At 39.5% G+C, this 19,100-nt stretch overlaps 3 protein-coding genes across 3 annotated transcripts; 2 read left to right on the forward strand and 1 right to left on the reverse strand.

Annotated features, from left to right (window-relative positions):
• Positions 1 to 298: 298 nt before the first annotated feature.
• LOC146651333 (ADP-ribosylation factor-like protein 6) lies at positions 299 to 2,449 on the forward strand. The gene is made up of 7 exons (XM_085384961.1): positions 299 to 578; positions 792 to 842; positions 943 to 1,004; positions 1,117 to 1,185; positions 1,282 to 1,376; positions 1,748 to 1,877; positions 2,347 to 2,449. The coding sequence occupies exons 1-7, from the start codon at positions 456 to 458 to the stop codon at positions 2,429 to 2,431; spliced, it is 615 nt and encodes a 204-aa protein (XP_085241087.1). The 5' UTR covers positions 299 to 455; the 3' UTR covers positions 2,432 to 2,449.
• Positions 2,450 to 3,779: 1,330 nt separating this feature from the next.
• On the reverse strand, positions 3,780 to 10,357 carry LOC146651334 (F-box only protein 47-like). Its single transcript, XM_085385447.1, has 10 exons — positions 10,162 to 10,357; positions 9,725 to 9,886; positions 9,518 to 9,594; positions 9,055 to 9,129; positions 8,597 to 8,705; positions 8,270 to 8,443; positions 6,897 to 7,046; positions 6,567 to 6,709; positions 5,724 to 5,883; positions 3,780 to 3,880 (listed from the first exon to the last, which is right to left on the reverse strand). Exons 1-10 carry the CDS (start codon positions 10,355 to 10,357, stop codon positions 3,780 to 3,782), a joined length of 1,347 nt encoding a protein of 448 aa, XP_085241573.1.
• A 3,933-nt stretch (positions 10,358 to 14,290) lies between these two features.
• LOC146651335 (claudin-14-like) lies at positions 14,291 to 17,086 on the forward strand. The gene is made up of 3 exons (XM_085384790.1): positions 14,291 to 14,441; positions 14,638 to 14,894; positions 15,962 to 17,086. Exons 2-3 carry the CDS (start codon positions 14,661 to 14,663, stop codon positions 16,469 to 16,471), a joined length of 744 nt encoding a protein of 247 aa, XP_085240916.1. The 5' UTR covers positions 14,291 to 14,441; positions 14,638 to 14,660; the 3' UTR covers positions 16,472 to 17,086.
• Positions 17,087 to 19,100: the final 2,014 nt, after the last annotated feature.

Below are 19,100 nucleotides of genomic sequence, written 5' to 3' on the forward strand. Positions count from 1 at the left end.
GTATTTTTTTCAACTACAGTATTCTCTAACAGATGACAGAGTTTGGCTGCCGTCATTAAGTGAGCAGAGGATGCTGATGATAAACTGCTGTTGTTTGCATGTGTTTTTGCACCTTCAAGGGGGGCCCAGATCTGAGGCGGGTGGGGGCCTCCAGAGCGTTTGAGTAATAAATCAAATGCATCAGGCCGGGGGGCCTGGGAAGCTCCATACTCCTCATGATCAGGTCGCCGGGTGGTTCACCGAGCTTAATTCGTCCTAATAGGATTACCTTGCACAAGCTGGGATGCCCAGGGAGCATCTCAGCTTGCGGCTCTATTCATGGCATGTACTAGGAACATTCACGGCTATGTTTATCATTATTTTTTGCTAGTCTGAACACATTTAATTCCCAGTAATCAGACCATCTATGGGGTGATGTGTTGAAAAATTTATTGGCATAGCATCAGCTGAGTGTAATGGGGCTGTTGGATAAACTGACGGGTTGGCTCGGCCTGAAGAAGAAAGAGGTCAACGTTTTGTGTCTTGGACTGGACAACAGCGGCAAAACTACCATCATCAACCAGCTCAAACCACCTAATGTAAGTTCATAACTGAGCTTCAAGAGTGAGGTATTTTGATATCTTTTTTTAAAGTGGAACTGAGAGGCATTTGTGTTTATGGTCCTGTAGGTAGAGAGGCTTTTAAGACGTGTAAATCTTTTCTAAACACCTGCTAATTTGGTAAACACGCTGTACGAAGGCCTGTCACAATCTATATTTCGCTGCAGTCCTTCACTGGTTGCTTGTTTTCAGCATTCGAATCATTTAGGCCCATTGTCAGAAGAGTGGAAACATGTTAGTCAGGTAAAGCCCGTATTACACTTTAATTATGCTATTTTGTTGTTGACATACTTTTGCCGTTACTTGTCTGTTTTTGTGTGTTTGTGCTCGGGGATGAATGCAGACACAGGCACAAGAAATCGTCCCAACAATTGGTTTCAACATCGAAAAGTTCAAGAGTTCAAGGTAGAATGTAATTCCGCAATTTTACAGCATATTTAAAATGACTAATCCAGCAGTTTTTTATGATGTTAAGCTGTCTTTTTCCTCCTTCCTCTCTCCTCCTTTCTGCACGCAGCCTGTCCTTCACAGTCTTTGATATGTCTGGGCAGAGCAGATACAGGAACCTGTGGGAGCATTATTACAAGTAGGGCACACAAACATGAACAACAAGCCTTTTGCTGGTCAGATATTCAAACTTTCAAAACTGACACTGTACATCTCCTTCTCCTATCTTCTGTAGAGAGAGCCATGCCATCATATTTGTCATTGACAGCAGTGACAAGCTGAGAATGGTTGTTGCTAAAGAGGAGCTAGACACTCTTCTCAACCATGAAGGTACACAATCTTTGTTTTTAGACACATTTTCTACACAATTTAGTTTGTCTGGGTATAAAAACCAAAAGAAACAGTATATAACTGATGCAGATTGTGTGTATAACTTGTTTAAAATGCCTGAATTATGAGGCCAGTTATCTAAACCCTAGTTAAGTAATATTTGCACCATTCATTATAAGCTTGAACTGATACATTTTAGTGGCTTTAATCTAGGTAGCATCAAGTAGAGTGATCATATTTGAAGATATCCTGTCCAACATCTAACACTATCTGTAGTGTAATAAAAACCAAAAAATCCCTCCTAAAAGCTTTTTTTCCCTCTGGCTCTTAGATCACGATAAACTGGTCTTGACATTTTTTCTTCTATGCAGATATCCACAGCAAAAGGATACCAGTATTATTTTTTGCTAACAAGATAGATCTGCAGGATGCAATGTCTTCTGTCAAGGTCTCACAGATGTTGTGTTTGGAGAACATCAAAGACAAGCCCTGGCACATCTGGTAATTTATCTGCCACCCTGAGTTCACCATGCTGAGAAGTAGCACACAATAAAAACACCTCCAGAGACACTGTTGAGTAATTTGTTACCAAAGTCATTTAGGTGTTTGTAGTCTTCGAGGAAGTGCCCTTACTGAACAGAGCCAAGTCTCGTCACACCCCTATCTACTCCATTTTATTCTCCCCAAGTTTACAGCTTGAAATCTTAAATAAAGATAACGTGTACCGTTTGCTCCCCGGCCACTTCCTGTTTATTTGATTTGTCTATGGTTCATGGGTTAAACATTACCGAGGGGCACGGCAACATGCCATCAGTGCGTATGTGTGTGTTCCACCTGGTTACTCATTAGACAGATGGTAGAGTGATGGATTAAAAGCTTGACAGCTTTAAATGTCCAGGATCCAAGAAAAGTCATGAGAAAGTGAATGTGTGTCACAAGCAGATTAACTCCTGGACATCTTATTTTTCAGTGCCAGCAATGCTATCAAAGGAGAGGGCCTTCAGGAAGGGCTGGACTGGCTACAAGGTAAACTTAATGATGTCATACTGGGCTGAAAGAGAAAGAGGGTCGGAAAATTTAAATGTCAATACTTTCTGCATCTTGTATTAAGTGCTGTTGTTTTGTTCATACCCTTAGATCAAATTGCACAGTACGTATAATTATGCTTTATTGTTGTGACGGTGTTATAAAACTGTGATTGTGATTGTAGAATGTATTTCTAATGTATTTAAAACACTCTCTGGGAAGTAAATCCTGTCTAAATCAGACCTTTCCTCGACTATGTGTTGTATTCTATGTCCTGTTTCCATCCATAGTCCTCTGTAAATACCACAATTAGCTGATTTTCTGTTTAATAAAAGTTACTTTTTGTTTCCACACCCCTAGACAAAAAAGCCCAATCACAATTCTGTTTTCCTTTTGTCAGATCACTTGAAAACAATGAACACATGAATGACTGAAATGGCCGTGACTACGGACAAAGGGGACATGGTAACTGGATCTCATTCATCATCTGGAGTATTCATTACACTTGATGTTGTAGGCCTTAAACTTACATGTTAAATAACCTACAAATTCCTGAGCACGCAATAACTCTAAGATCTACTTACCTTTGGGGAAAAAAAGAAAAATATCAAATATATTCTGATTATTTAAAGCACTCCCTGATAGATTTCCTTGTTATATACCATTATGAGTACACTCTGTAAACTAAAAATAATCATTTATACTGTTTCTGTATACAGTACATTTTTTATTTATTGAAGCTGCTTTTTTTATTGACACAATGCTTTCTTAATTACATCCTTTTTTGAAAACGTTGTCAATGCTGAATATTGCACTGTCTAATAAAAGCTTATTTGCTGAGTGTATGCTGTGTTTGTAGCAGACGTGATACATGCCGGAGAAACTGAGACAAAATCAAAGTAAAAATTTCACTTTAATAAATTAGAAGCACAACGAACCACTTAGTGAGTACCACACTTACATGTTGTGCGAATAAATAAACTGTCAAATAAATAGTCTAAATAGTTAAAGTTAAATAACCCTACTGTAATGAATAAATATTAAATAGTATAATAAAAGTCAACTTCAAAGCTGTCTTAAGAACAAGATTATAAAACTTTGATACAAATATTTGTATAAATAGTGATACGATTTGAACAGCTATTCAAACAGATGTGTGTTCAATCTACAGGTGAAGGTTCAAATCGACCCCCAGCTTTCTGAGCGCCATGGCAACATCCTTTTGTTCAAGTCTGTCTAAATCTGAACTGATTTTACAAAATCCCGTCACTCTCTATCATTCAGTTCATTCATTAAGCCCTTTCATTATTGACATTTATCTCTTCCCATTTCTTCCCTCGCTCCTCTGCATCTTGTCACTTTTAATATGCATGATTCCTATCTGAGGAACATGTGAAGAAATTTAGTGTGGAAGTGAGCACAGGAGTCCAGAAGGATACACAGGGTCTGGAAAGTCTCTCTGTCATCAAAGTGGTTCCCTGGAAAGAGATAAAAGCATTACTGACTTTCTATATCAGTCTAAATATGCTTCAGAGGTTCCTCTGTGGGGTCGTAAAGTGGCTGCGTTAAAAATAAATAATGTGGGAAGGGAACTACTGGTGTAAGGGATACAATTATATTAAATACACGTTCAGTATGCTGCTGAGTCTAGAAATGTCACTCTACGGCCTTTATTTAAAGCTACTGCCCGATCTTTTCAGTCCAGTCCATTCATTTCATAGCAGGGATTAATCCACACTTTCGTAGAGTAACAAGCGGGTTCCTCCAGATGTATTAGAAGCCATTAACACTGGTGGAGCAGAATTTAAAGGTTCACACAAGGATTTGCTGTAGGAGGGGAAAAAAGGAGGTGGAAACACATCCATCCCAATGTTTTCACTAAAATAAGGAAAATAATAAGTTCCCTGTAAATGCCATCTGTCTGAGCTGTCACAAGTACACAGTCACACACACACACTTTCAAAACAAGCTGCTCCACCTGCAGACAAAATCATTTTCTCATCTACACCTTAACCATGCTTACACACACCCTTACTGCAAATGTGTTTCCTCTTTTTATGTGAATATATTAACTTTCTTGTTGTACATCTGAACATTTTTAAATGAGCACATTAACTTCCCAGTCTATTTGAACACAGCATGGGTGGTACAGGGTTCATGGATGCTTGTTACCGTAGTTTTCCCAGTGCTGCAGTTTTCTGCTGTTCCTTCATTCGATAAGGTTAAAATGACCACATAACATCATGGAAATGTTTTTAATTTTTTCTTGAGAGATTAAAATAATAAGGCAACTGAACTTTAGGTCACCTCTCATCCAAAAGGCTGCTTCTGTACTAAAATCAAATGGTGAAGAGCCCCACAAAGTATTTAAAGTGAGGATTTTCCCCTTTTCAGGTGGTCCTGAGGGTTGTTGACCCACTATTGATCGTGTGAGTCGTCAAATGAGCCGAGGTGTGGAAGAAATGTGTGAATTATTACCATCACTGGGAAGCCATTGTCAGACTTTGCCCGACCCCATCATGTGATCTACTGAGGTAACCTGAGGCAAGGTGTGAATGGGGGTTGAGACGCCTGAAAATGGATCTTAAGGCTGCATTGTTGCTGGCTTATAGCTGGTGTCCTAAACCACCACCTCTGTTCAATTACAGTCATTCACAGTGGGCATGGTCTCCTTTACTCCTTTCCAAAACCATCTGTCTTCTGATGTTCAAAATGTAAACATTAGCATCTTCGAAAGTCTCCTTTGTCCTTTAAGTGCAGGTGTACTGCTGAGTCCTTTGTCCGGTTGAGGTGGGAAGCCTATGTCTGTGGAGCGTGTTTGGGAGTTTTATCCTTGGAACAAACCCGTGGGGTTTTTTTAACTTGGAGAATATAAAGTCTTTAGTTCACTATAGTTGTGAACTGCCACTAAATAAATAAAATAAATAGAAATGGAACCTCGCATGACCACAAGCCTTCACTGTGGGATCTATGGTTTTTGTCTACCCATTAAGGTTTCCTTCAATCCATCCATTTCTTCTGCTTAACAGAAATGTGGTCATCCTAAGCGGACATCCTTTTCCTCTGCAATGTTTAGTGATTCTTGCTGGAGAGCCAGAGACATATAAAGGCATATATAATGTCTCCAACAAGTTCAGAGTCAACCCTTGGGCCTCTTCCTAGTGGAGTTTACCCAGAACACCTCCAACATTAAGAAACTGTATTGCAACGGGCTATAGAAACAAAAAATAGTTTGCATGCAAAATTACAAAAGGATCAGGGCGACAGCTGGAGCGATGCTGTCCGCCGTGGTGGTCAGAAAGCTAAGCTACGCAACCTCACCTGCTACAGAAAACTCAAAGAATTCCCGGGTGACTTCTGAAAATGTGTTTTCCAGTTGCTGGATGAAGTAGAACTTTTCCGGGGGCGTATTGAAGACCTTGCAGATCTCCTGCACCAGCTTCACCGCCCAACTCATGTGATAGCCGTCCTTTTCACACACCTAATGTGAAGGCACAAGAAGAACACATTGAGCCAGTCTTGAATGATATAATGTTTCTGCTCTTCCTGTAATGATAAGTCAAAATAAGCAAAGGTAAGATATTTTCAGTGCTGGGAATAAAACATAAAATTCAATTGGGACACTGTTAATAGGGACAACACTAATGAGCTCAAACACATATATATTAAAGTTGCTACTATTCCCCTACGGGGAAGATACAAAATAGCCAATCAATATTAGGACCATGGACAGAGCAAGTGATTCCTTTTGCTGTTTTTTTTTTTTTTTCAAGAAAGAAAAGAAAATAATACATAAGAATATTGTCTTTATATATTTTCTGTTTTTACATTTTGGGTGAACTTGGAGACAATTTTTAATTAAATTACATGGAGGGAAAATGATCAGGGAGTGGAGATCACTAACTCACCACCCCAAAGCAGAAAGGTCTTACATTTGAACCTCGGCTCTTGTTATTTTTACACACAGATTTCCTTCTAATGTGGCTTTTGCAAAAATGGCAAGCTCGTCCAAAACTCACTATACCTTTAGTCTTACACATGCTGGTTCTGGCTCAAGCAACTGCTCATTCTCAGTTACAAGGCAATAGTTTTCTAATATACCAAACTTAACTATAAACGAAGTATAAATACCTTAGGATAAAAGCAGGAAATTATTTCTCTCACCAGTATGATGTAGACGATGATTCTTGAGATCTCAAGGAGTCGTCCATTGAGAGCCTTGCTGGCCAGAACAGTGTAGCAGAGATTGCTGCCACAAAGCACCAAAAGACGAGCTACATTCTCCACATGCCACGGATGAGGAATGACTGGAGACAGCAAGGAAACAAATAGCCAGCATCTACAATCACTTGAGGGAGTCTATATGAGATTTTTCTACTTACAATCATTAAACTGAAATGTTTTACATAGATTTGAAACAGATCCTTTATTCATCTTATTGCTTGGGAATCTGTAACTCACGGTGTGCATCTCTCTCTTATTCATCAAACGTACCAATGAGCTCCTCCATGATTGTGATCATCGAGTCAGTGCTCCAGCCTTTGACTTGTAGGTTGCCAAAGAGCAAGAGGATGGCCTTGGCTAAGTGCCACAGAGCGGTGTGAGGAAGCCCCCTCTCCACCAGATCTTGCCAGCCGAGTGTACCTGCATGAAGAAGTACACCTCAGTTATTTATCATTAAATGCTGCACACTACTTTATAGTGGTGCAACGGGTCACGGTTGATCCGTAATCCGAACCGATCCCACTCCACGGTTCGGCACGCACGTGATCCGAAGATTCGAAAAAGAAGAAAAAAAAGTATGTGTATGGTGCACGTGGTGGGTCTGTCAAGCGATAGTTATGGCCAGCGCTAACGGTCCAAGTGGAGGAGCAGAGGAAATTGCGGTATTTAAGCAGCCCTTTGCTGCCCAGTCCGACCGGGCTAAAGCTATTACAAAAGCTATTGCAGTGTTTAGCTGCAGATGGGTATTCTGTTGTGCAAAACAAGGGGTTTAAACTATGATGAACGTGCTTGAGCCACGCTATGATATCCCGTTGCACGTCCACTTTAGTGGCAAGATCGTTCCAAGCATGTATGAGCAGGAAAAGTTTAAAGTTATGGCTGAACTGTCCCAGGCATCTTCTGTTGCCCTAACTACTACAAATGGGTGGACCTCCAGGGCAACGGAAAGCTACGTGACCGTGACAGCTCATTATATCACAGCGGAGTGCGATATAATGAGCGGTATTATTGTAGGGTCTACCTTCCAATATAAAGCGCCTTGAGGCGACTGTTTTTGTGATTTGGCGCTTTATAAATAAAATTGAATTGAATTGAGTGGTAGATACAAAGACCTATACGGCCCTATATTGAACCATAATTTTTTTTTTAATAATTGCGTGGAATGAGTCTTGAGTTGAATGTTTTTAACAGGCAAAAAAGACTTCGATAAGTGAATAAGTAAATGTTAATTTTTTGTCTTTTTTCTTTTTTTGCTGATCCGAAAATTGATCCAATCCGTGACTTAAAACTGTGATCCGATCTGAACCGTGAGATTTTTGATCCGTTGCACCACTACTACTTTAACAAACAAAAATGATTATGTTAAATGTCAAAAATTGTACTACACCAGCATAACCTACTCAGGTCTCCTGTGCCACCTCACAACACTGAAAGTGGTTTTCTGGTTCTCTAATTTTTATGCTTTGTTTAAAAAAATCATTGCTGACACTTTCTCTGGAGCAATAAGCCCTTTTTCAGGTTAAAACATGCTAGAATTTACAAAGCTGCACTGAAAATAACAGGATGTAGTTATGACTTTAATATGTTTCCATAATGTCGATACTATCCATCTGCATTAATATTTCAGTAATACGTTATCTCACCCTCAGGCAGCAGAGGACCATAGAGGATGAACAGTAAGTGGGCCTGGCTGACCAAGGGCCAAGGCTTCAGGAGTTGCATCAGCCAGAAATGACACTCCGGCTGGTTCGGCCACGGGTCCAAAAGAACCTGACGGCAAAATAGCCGCAGCTGCAGCTCCTGATACCACTTCACACCTGGTAATGGACATACAAATTTATCCATAACTCCCGAAGACCATCACAAAAGACACAGGCTCAGCAAGAGGCTGTAACTGAAGCTTTAGCCATGGATTGTTCTCAGCATCATATTTCTGCTTTGTTCTCTGGATAACTCTGGAACACACACACCTGGTTTTGCAGTGATGACTCCTTCAGTTTTTTGCTGCAGGTTTGTTAGATCACAGAGGAAGTTGAATACTCTATGGCACTCCAGCTCATCCCACCCTGCAATCAGAGTCTGTAAAAGAATCAATAAAACACCCCTCAATATTTCTATTTCTTTTTTACAGATATTTTTTTAACACCAAGCTGAAAAACTAAAGACAAAAATTAATCACACCAAGCTAAAGATTTCCTTACGTAAAGTACTGTGTTTTTCTCTTACTGTTTATGCTATTATTACTACCTGAGCAAGACCGCCTATTGTACAGTAACTTTAGGGTGAGATCTCTGTAACATATTTATAGTCTTTGTTGCTAAAAAGTTTATCTTTTGCATGTTATCACATTTTGGGGCTCTGGTTGGTTATTTCCTTTTATTAGATTCAGGTTTCATAAACATGAGAGTCGTTACATGAGGGTCTTCACCTGGAGGAAGACTCCAAAGCTGGTGAAAGCAAAGCAGTCTGGTGCTACACATTTCTCCAACAGGAAGCAGGGAATCTGAAACATATCAAGACAACAATAAGAGAGGCCTTTTTTCCAACGATATAAAGTGGGATTGCAAATATTCAGTTCTTGCAATAGCAACATTTCATATATGTTTAATACATGTAGACAAATTAGGACCATCATGCTAAATTATATGTAATATTTAATTGCCTGACATCGTACATATAATTATTATTAATAAACCTGTTAAAATGCCACCATATTGTGCTGCATAAAACAGCAATGCAATCAAAGTTTAATTTTTTTAAAACTTTTGCAACACATTACAAAAACCAGATGTATTGTTGCCTTCACTCATGAAAATTAAAAATAAATGTAACTCATTTAAAAAGTTACAGTATTCTGTTCTAGCCTGACATCTCACCTGCCCCTTTCTTACCTGTGAAATCTTGCTAAAGATAAACTTTAACCTGTCCTTTGTGGGTAGCAACAGGGTACACCTCTTGAACAACACACCTAAGACATCAAACACGAGGTCACATTACCATTCGATGGTATGTTAAAATAGTAGCTGAGGCTGTCAGAAATACATGTGGTACCTTAAAAAGCAGCAAGAAGAGCTATACTAAACAAAACACTGAAATACCGAGGTCTCTGTAGTGTCCAATGGTGGATTTCTGTTCAATGCAGCTGGAGTGGTGAAAGCTTTGGAGGATCATTTTATTCTTCCAGGCCACAGTGGAGATGTAGTCTGCAATATATCTAGTAATTTCCTTTGATACCATGCTGAACACACTGATCTCCAGCACTGTAAAAAACACAAACACATTTTCATCCATCAAAAATGCAATTACATCAGGACATTCCAGAATGGAGCTATTATTGCAGAAAGTGTTGTAAAAGTAGTGCTTAAAATTACACATAGTTACACATGTATGTTGGTAATAGCTTTTGCACCTCATATAAGTTATACAAACAAAAGGTCTGAGCTGTACCCAAAAGCCCCTTACAAAATAACAGAGCTCCTATTATATATGAATTGGGGAACAGTGTTACAGGTACAAAATAATAGGTGAAACTCACCAGACAGTTTGTCTAGGATCATGTCAAACACCTCTGCAGGGATCCTGCTGAAGAAGCTGGTGCAGCTAGTGGAGCACTGGCTGCGGGTCATAATGGTCCTAGAAGGTGTGGGCCCATTACGGTTCTTCTTGTAAGGCGTATGTGTCTGTGAATACTTACCACCATTTCTCAATGGCTTCCCTCTGACCATTGTCATCGCTGGCTAAGTGACTGTCAAAAAGATAAGCAAATATGACTGGGAAACACTCGGCTAACACAAAGTCAGCTAACATAGTTAGGTAAAAGTAACTCATAAAACTACATTTTCATCAACTTTGAGCCTCACAAGAGTCACAAATTCAGACACAGAGTTAACAGGGCTACAAGCTGGCATTACAAAATCTTACCTGTGCAAATAAAACCGTGAATAGCAAATCCTGGAAGTAAAGGTATTGGGAGCTAACCTAGCTGCTTTCTTTAATGACACATTAGCAGACAACGGCGCGAAACTGCCCCCTCTCTCTCTTTCCTTTCATCTGTGCGGTAGGGATGGGAAAATATTTATATCCTTAAGTTACAACACCTTTATATATATGTTACTAAATTAAGGCTAAAAAGAAAGCAAATGTCAGCACAGACTGTAAGTAAATCAAACGAAAAAAGAAAAAAATAATAAAATTGCTCATTGAAAAACAGTAGCAGATAGCTAGTTGTAGCTAATAGCTGGGTTAGCTGTTAGCTGTTATCCCAGAAAGCCATAGAGACTTTTCCTCTATGGTATTATTAAATAATGAAATAAGGTATTATTAATGTTTAATACATAATAGTAAGATAGTTGTTAAATGATACAGTCAGTTCTTTTATATAGCCTTTAAATAGCCTACATTCAGTTCCAGATTTTATGTATGTTGTGTGGCATTGTTCCATTACCCGATTATCAAGCCAATAGACCCTGGGTGTCAAAACGTAATTTGTGATGTCTCTATGTGTTTTGTTTTGTTTTGTTTTGCTTTTTGTCTTTGTTTTTTTGGTGGTGGTGGGGGGGTAGTATGTTTACTTGTATTAGTAAATTGACTTTCGAAGACTAAATATATACATATATATAATAAATACATTATCTCACTATATACTAGTGAGTTTTTCAAAATGCGTCCAAGGTAAAAATGAAAATAAAAAAATGCTGATTTGCATTTTCTGTTAATTAACAGAAACAGTTTGGGATACCAGTACTGTTTCTGTAATTTTACACATTTCTAAAAATTTAAGCCCAACAAGTCATGGTGACAAATTAAATTTTTTCTCATATTAAGATATCTCAAGGATTACATATGTAGATAAACCTCTTTGCACTGACAGAAGGGTGAGTTTCACTGGTCCATCACACTTAAGATCAAAGTGGGAGGTATGTGGGCCACAATGTAAAATAGGTTAATATCCCTGATATAGACCATATTCACAACAGACATTTTGACATGTCAGGAAAGCAAAGTGGTTTTATGTTAGTTTAGGTGTGGCCCAGTGCTAAATGGAGTTATCATTTTCGTGATAACTAATTGTAATGCTTTGAGAAGCCACAATGTGTGCAGTAAATACAGATTTGTGACCTGAAAGACCCTGTATGACATCCACACCAGTGCTTTTTTCCCATTATGGTTTGCTGATAGAATTTATTGACCTCACTTAACTCCCATTATTGGTCCAACCAACCTCAACCCCCATATCAGAGGTCTAATCAGCCAAATGGCCAAAACACCTGTGTCTATGTGTGTGTTTTGTGCGTAAGCAGGGGCTTTTAGATATGTGACTTTGTAGGCTGTTTCGTCGTTAATCCACATAAAGTGTGTTGACAAAATATGTGTGGCACAGGCAAGACCAGTTTAAAAAGAATGCCCTGTACTACACACATTACCCTCTAGCACTTTGTCCAACAAACCACCCGTGCTCAGCTGCTAATCACAGGATTATTCTGCTTAACTAAGATTATTAAGTGTTCCACATTCAAATGGCGTCTCCCACAGGCAGACCTTGGAGAGGATCATCTCTTCACTATAGAGCTGTCACAGAGAGTTGTATGAAGGGCCCAGGGGACAGACTGGGAAAATGCTCTTGTATACCAAGAGGATGTCACGCCAGGTTAAACTTGGGACACAGAATGAGGAAAAGCACGGAGAGAGAAGCTCAAACTTCAATGAATTCACCAGCATTTCCTGGATTGCCCTACAGTATGTACAAGTGGAGTTATTGTCCACTAGTTTCATTATTATTCATGTTTTGTTTTCAGGTGAGTTTTTTTTCTTTGTTTGTTTCAGACAAAGTTAAATCTTCATTACTTTCTATTATTAGTTTTATATAGGCTGCAATACACAGATTTATATAAGTCAAAGCCTTCTCATGCTGGTAGTGTTGACTAAATCTAAATACATTTGCTGTATTTTTTTGTTTATTTAAGGTAGCTAAATTACATCTACACATCGTTTTAATTTTAGTTAACTAAAATTACCTAATGTGCAAGTCACGTAGTTAAAAACAGTCTTAATTGACTGCAGCTTTGTTTTGTCTCTTTAAATTGCTTATAATAGCAGTTAATAAACATTAACCATTCCTCCACAAGTTTGTTGTTGGATTTAATTCTGTGTTCATTTATTCTTGTTTTTATTATTATTATCAACAGATCTGTAGGTGCAGAACTGATTTACTGAGACAAAAACAGCACAGCCAGCGAAGACAATGTCTGTTTTGTCTGCCTCAGCTTAGCAGCGCTGCCCTGCCTCCAGGTCCACATTTGACATTGGCCCTGTTTATCTGTTAGGAGCAAGAAGCCAGCAGCGGGACTGTCTCTCATGTCATCTCTGACATGATGCTGCCGACACTGACAGGGATAATGCCGATGATGATGATGATGAAGATGATATCTAAAACAGGCCAGTCACGCAGCTGACAGTCCTGCAGCGCACAAACACACATCCACAGATTGTTTGTCCAGACAAGAGCAGAGACAGAAGGAGCTGGTCAATGTGGAGTCAAAGGCCCTGTTTATCTGGAAGTACATCTCTGCATCTCAGGACGAGTATACCATCTGGACACCTGTGATGATGGTCCTGTAGTCCTCTTATTGGTGAGTATTTAAATGTGGAGTCTGTTAAGTAAATGTTAGAAGTACAGGTAAGGCTACGCAGCAGTCATTGAGTTTTATATTGTAAGTATTGCAGTGTGGTTTGCAGAGTAGTCAAAGACTAAACTGGACTAATTTCAGGGCAAGCAAATTTTAAACAAGACACTTGTCACAGCTTTGCCTTTGTTCGTATTGCTTAATTGTTATGCCTTCAGCATAGTCAATCATTAAATAAGGACAAGGAAGCTTGTGTGTATGTGATATTTTAAGAGGCTCCGGCAGTGCCAGGTCTAACACTGCACAATAATCAGGCTTCATAAACAGCTTCTGTTCTCTGAGGAATTCAAAACAATGGGTCTGTATAAGCACAGTTTGGTCTTTGGTGTGAAACTTAAAGTCAGTTTTATTCATGCGGGAGCAAAAAGGCACCCTTAATTAATAGTATTGTTGGTCCGTTTATTTACCACATTGTATTATTCAGAGACATAAAGTCTAGGGAACAAAAGTAAATGATTAAGCATGGATGTTTTTTACCTTTTCACACTTTTCACGTAGGGGATCTGTAGTTGTAGCCTACAGCTGAATGTTATGGTGTTTTTAGGGCTCAGCATGCATTTGCAAATGTAAAACTAAATGCCAAAGGATGTCAGGTCAGAAATTTTCATTGAAAAATAACATAATTTGGCCAATTAGTACAACAGCAGTCACTGCTATCCTCTCTTGTCACAGTTTGGGGCCCAGCGGCTGGAGGCTCTGTCAGCAAGTCGTTCAGTCCTTCGCTTTCAAATACCCTGCAGAGCTGTGAAAAATTTCAAAGTTAGTGGCTTATAGCGGTGCTTCTCAGGTTGGGTGGTTTCTGTAAATGTTTAATTTCCTCTCTCTCTGCCTTCTTGAGGGGCGGCGAAGAGCTTAACAAATAGACTTCTGTGGTTTGCCCTCCAGAGGAGAGCGTTAAACAGGTGAAGCTGAACACCGCACTCATTAGTTACACATGCAGTCACCTGCCACTCACCAGAGACGGATGCCAGAATACTGAAAGTTTCCACAGCTATTTGTGCCCACACTCGGGAGAGACACTTGAGGAATGACTCAGACTCTGTGACTGGATGTGAGCTCAGTGGAATTACTGTACTGCTGGGAACCGTTGCGATAAGAGGAGTAATCCAGCCACATTTCAGCCTGCGGGACAGTCAGTAGTTTTGTTCTGAAAGTTTTCTTTTTAAGTGGCATGTATTTAAATTGGTTTATGTTTGCTGATTTTTATGAAACATCTGAATCCAATGTAGTCGTCATCGTGTTTTAAGGGACATTGAAATGCTGCTAACTGCCTTTTACTAGAGTTTATATATTTTTACTGACGGTAATTTCATACTTTGCCGTTTCAGGATCTCTCTGAAAGGAGCCGATCATGGCCAGCATGGCGCTTCAGCTCCTTGGCTTCTTCTTAGGATTGCTGGGGTTTACAGGAACTATAGTTGCAACCCTGCTCCCTCACTGGCGCAGCAGAGCTCATGTGGATGGTAATATTATCACAGCCACCGGGTACATGAAGGGCCTGTGGATGGAGTGTGTCTGGCGCAGCACTGGTATTTACCAGTGCGAGCTGTACAGGTCTCTGCTGGCGTTGCCACCCGACCTGCAGGTACTACACGAACACCAACATGTAGAGAAATGAGAAGAGCAGAAATCTCAAAACACATATAGGGTGGTTATTTTATTTTATTTTATGTTTTTTTCATAATAAGTTATCTGAAAACTTGCTGAAAACCTTATTAGTTTAGTCGATCATTATGAAGTAAGCATCTTTTTAAAAATCCTTTTTGGAATTCTGACATCTCATAAACAAAACCAGTTACTAACCTGTCATATAATAATATAAAATTATTAACTTAAATTCATTTGATAGCAACCGTGCATGTTAACATAACTCTGTAACTCCAATACACAGTTTCAATTAGCATGCTGCACAGAAACTTTATAGCTATATGGTTATTTTCCACCTTTACACCCAGTTAGGCGTTTATGTGCACAATGAACAATTTAAATATGAAGTTTTCAGTTTTCATTAATTATCAGATTAAATACTAATGAAAATAATACTTATAGCCCAACTCATTAGTACATATTCACTTTTAGAATAAAGTTTTAAGATGGGCAGGTAGGTGGAAGGTCAAGAAGCCTGTTCTTTTAAGGACTCTTGAATATTAAATTTATGTTGCTTTAATCACTTTACACTCCTGGATTTTATTAATATAATAAATAGATTATACTACCTATCTATCTATCTATCTATCTATCTATCTATCTATCTATCTATCTATCTATCTATCTATCTATCTATCTATCTATCTATCTATCTATCTATCTATCTATCTATCTATCTATCTATCTATAGATATCTAATATTATTATATATTAATATCTATGAATATATTTTCTTATGTGAGTTTTTAGTCATCCTGCTGTTATTATTAAACTCAACAGACTCACTATTCAGAAAAACATACATAGTCTCAATTTAGTGTAACGTGTTGGATATTTATTAATAGGGACGGACAATAACTCTTAATATAGGCTAGAATATGAGTGTTTGCACTTATTAAAAAGCAGTATATTAATTGACAGGTTCATTGCCCAGACCTGTTAAAGTAAGAGTTCGTTTATAGTCCAAAGTTTAATAGTCGTCTACTGTTTCCCTCTCCACATCAGGCTGCCCGGGCGCTCATGGTAATCTCCTGTCTCACCTCAGTCCTGGCATCTCTGGTCTCTGTAACTGGGATGAAATGTACCCGCTTTGCCCGGGGTTCGTTGATTAAATCTCCCCTGGTCCTGAGCGGTGGGATTTGTTTTCTTTGTGCTGGGCTTCTTTGCCTGGTCACCGTGTCCTGGACCACCAACGAGGTCATCGAGAATTTCTACAACCCATTAATTCACAGTGGAATGAAGTATGAGATCGGACTGGCTGTGTATCTCGGATACGCCTCGGCCTGTCTCAGTCTGGCCGGGGGAATGGTGCTTTGTTGGAGCAGCAGTGGCGACAGGTCACGGCAGAGTCCCCCCCATATGCAGAGGGGTCAGTCATCACATCTTCCCCCTGTCTTCAACAACTTACATCCGCCTGCTCCACCCTACAGGCCCCCCGAGGCCCTGAAAGGCAACCATGCTCCCTCGCTTTGCTCCGCTTCCAGCAGTGGCTATAGGCTCAATAACTATGTCTAAGACTAAGAGGAATACTGAAACAATAACTGTGAGACGACATGGATCCTTTTTTGTCCTGCATACCCATAAGAGGATATCAGCTGGAAAAGAGAAGGCCCCCATAATGCAAAACACCAAAGTCAGATTTGAACAGATATTTGCCTCTGTCTTTCCTCTAACATAAACAACCAAGAGCCTTGGCTAGTCTTATGAAGCTTTAACCTTGTAAGGCTTTTCCTATGAAGGACCAGAAGGTGGCAGTGTTTTATAGGAAATCATCACAGAAAAGACGATATAAATGATATTCCATGTTCTTTGCTGTGACTCTCATGTTATTGGATCATTTATCTGGCCTTCTGCCTAGATGGGATTTAACTCTTTCTGAAAGGCAGTTCCCTTTAAAGAAAAAGATTTTATGTCAGTACTCAGTGTTTTAAATGATTTTCATGACACTGAAAATAAAACCTGACACTATAAGTATTATTACTAGTGTAAGCATCCTCTGATGAAAGGGGCTGGAAAAGGCCGTTGCAAATTTATGATCACAAGTGACATTTATACCTTAAAACCATGTTTGTAAAATAATAGATTGTTAGACGTTTAACACCCAGAAAAACTTTTTTGTATGTGTTAATGTCTGTGAAGCTCCATTAAAATATAATTTCAATGTTTTTTTGCCAACTTATTCTCAGATTTGCGTAAATCTTGACGAAGCCACTGGATGGCGACAAAGGTCTTTTGAAAAGGCATCCCAAACCATTTTTGAAGAGCTGCTTGTATTTATTTAGTCTGCCTTGTTTGGTGTACTGCATAGGACACCAGTTGCATCGCTACATCTGAGCACCTTTTTTTTTTGTTTGAATGGCTCTGACATATTGTGAGTCATTAGCCATATATGTGGAATTATTACCACCTTGCGGAGCTTTTCTGGCTGTCTGCCTACTGACATGTAACACTGTGGACATCTTTCTGAGGCTTATTAGTTGGAAAACCCTCCAATTAGAGCTGCCCTCTTTCTGGCAGGCTGTCAGACCAATGACTGTATAAAAGAGCCACACAGGCACTAAATGAGAGGACATGTCACGATTCAAGGAAGTGACTTATCTTATTTCAGCAAGTCGTTGTCATCATTTACATCAATTAGATAAATTACATTATGAGTTAACGGAAAAAATCTATTTAATGCCATAAAACTATAAGATTATTTACATTAAACCTTGTTGAACTGCTCCAGAAGAAGGGATAAATCGTATATCTATAGGAATTATTTGCTTTGAAATCACAGGTTAAAACATGGACTGTACATTGAGTTGGGCCAAAGATTTGTTGCCAAAGATTTCAATGAGCTAAACTGTATGGTAATATTAGGATCCTGGGCATGTGCAAGATATATAAAAACTCTGTTTTGAATTTATATCAGATCAAACTTATTTTATTTTGTTAAACAGGTAACTTTATTTCCTCCCTCATTAAAAAATTACAAATTTAAAGCACTTCTTGCATCAGTGAAAGCCTTTCTTGATGGATGTGCAATACAGGCTTTCCCTGCTGTACTGCTGCTTTCACGTGCACATGTTGAGCTCAGCTTCAACAACATCATTTTTTGAAATTAAACATCTCAGAGAAGTACTCACCAAAGCAAATACTTTTTTTTAAAGGGGGCGGTTTAAATATGATTTAAACCACCTAGAAATACGAAATGTTAGTTCAGCACCATGAACAGCGGAACTGGGTTCCTTCATAGATCTTTAAATGGTAAATGGCCTGTATTTATATAGCGCTTTACTAGTCCCTAAGGACCCCAAAGCGCTTTACATATCCAGTCATCCACCCATTCACACACACATTCACGGCAAGCTACATTGTAGCCACAGCCACCCTGGGGCGCACTGACAGAGGCGAGGCTGCCGGACACTGGCGCCACCGGGCCCTCTGACCACCACCAGTAGGGAACGGGTGAAGTGTCTTGCCCAAGGACACAACGACCGAGACTATCCAAGCCGGGGCTCGAACCGGCAACCTTCCGATTACAAGGCGAACTCCCAACTCTTGAGCCACGATCGCCCCATTTAACAGTAATAGATAGTAGTGCAGGAAGGCGATATAATAAAATACTGTAACTGTGCTGCTTCCAAATGTCTAAAAGTTTACTTCAACATCATATTGATCAAACGCACGAACTTGCGAGTAGATTGATGTTTTTGGACGAAAAGGCGTCAGAGTTGAATGTGTAATGCGGACTTATAAAGTGGAAATTAATCCTGTGTGCGTGGCTCACATTCTCAACATCACCGCCATACAGCAAGCCTTTGCAGTAATGGCGCCTTGCCTTAATCATCAGCGAGCGAGGACCTGCGCAAGATCATAAATCAGGCCTGAAATGTAACCTGGCAAAGTAAAGGTTTCATCTATTGCCAATATGATATTATGATATTGGAAAGCTTTTCCACAGAGGTTGTGCGTCATGCCATTCTCTATTAGGTGCTATTTTCGTCCTGCCCTGGAAGACATTTATCCACCATCTACCCACCCTGACAGCACCCAATAAACCCACCACTCCCATTCATCTCCACCCCTCCACCCACCTCCAGCCTCTCTCCCTCCCTCGCTCGGTCCGTCTCCCTCTCTGCTGCCGACCAGCATTTGTGAT

Source organism: Rhamphochromis longiceps, linkage group LG16 (genome assembly GCF_057381845.1).
Source record: "Rhamphochromis longiceps isolate RC_006_pf linkage group LG16, R_longiceps_female_GT1.1, whole genome shotgun sequence".
In the NCBI taxonomy this organism is placed as follows: domain Eukaryota; kingdom Metazoa; phylum Chordata; class Actinopteri; order Cichliformes; family Cichlidae; genus Rhamphochromis; species Rhamphochromis longiceps.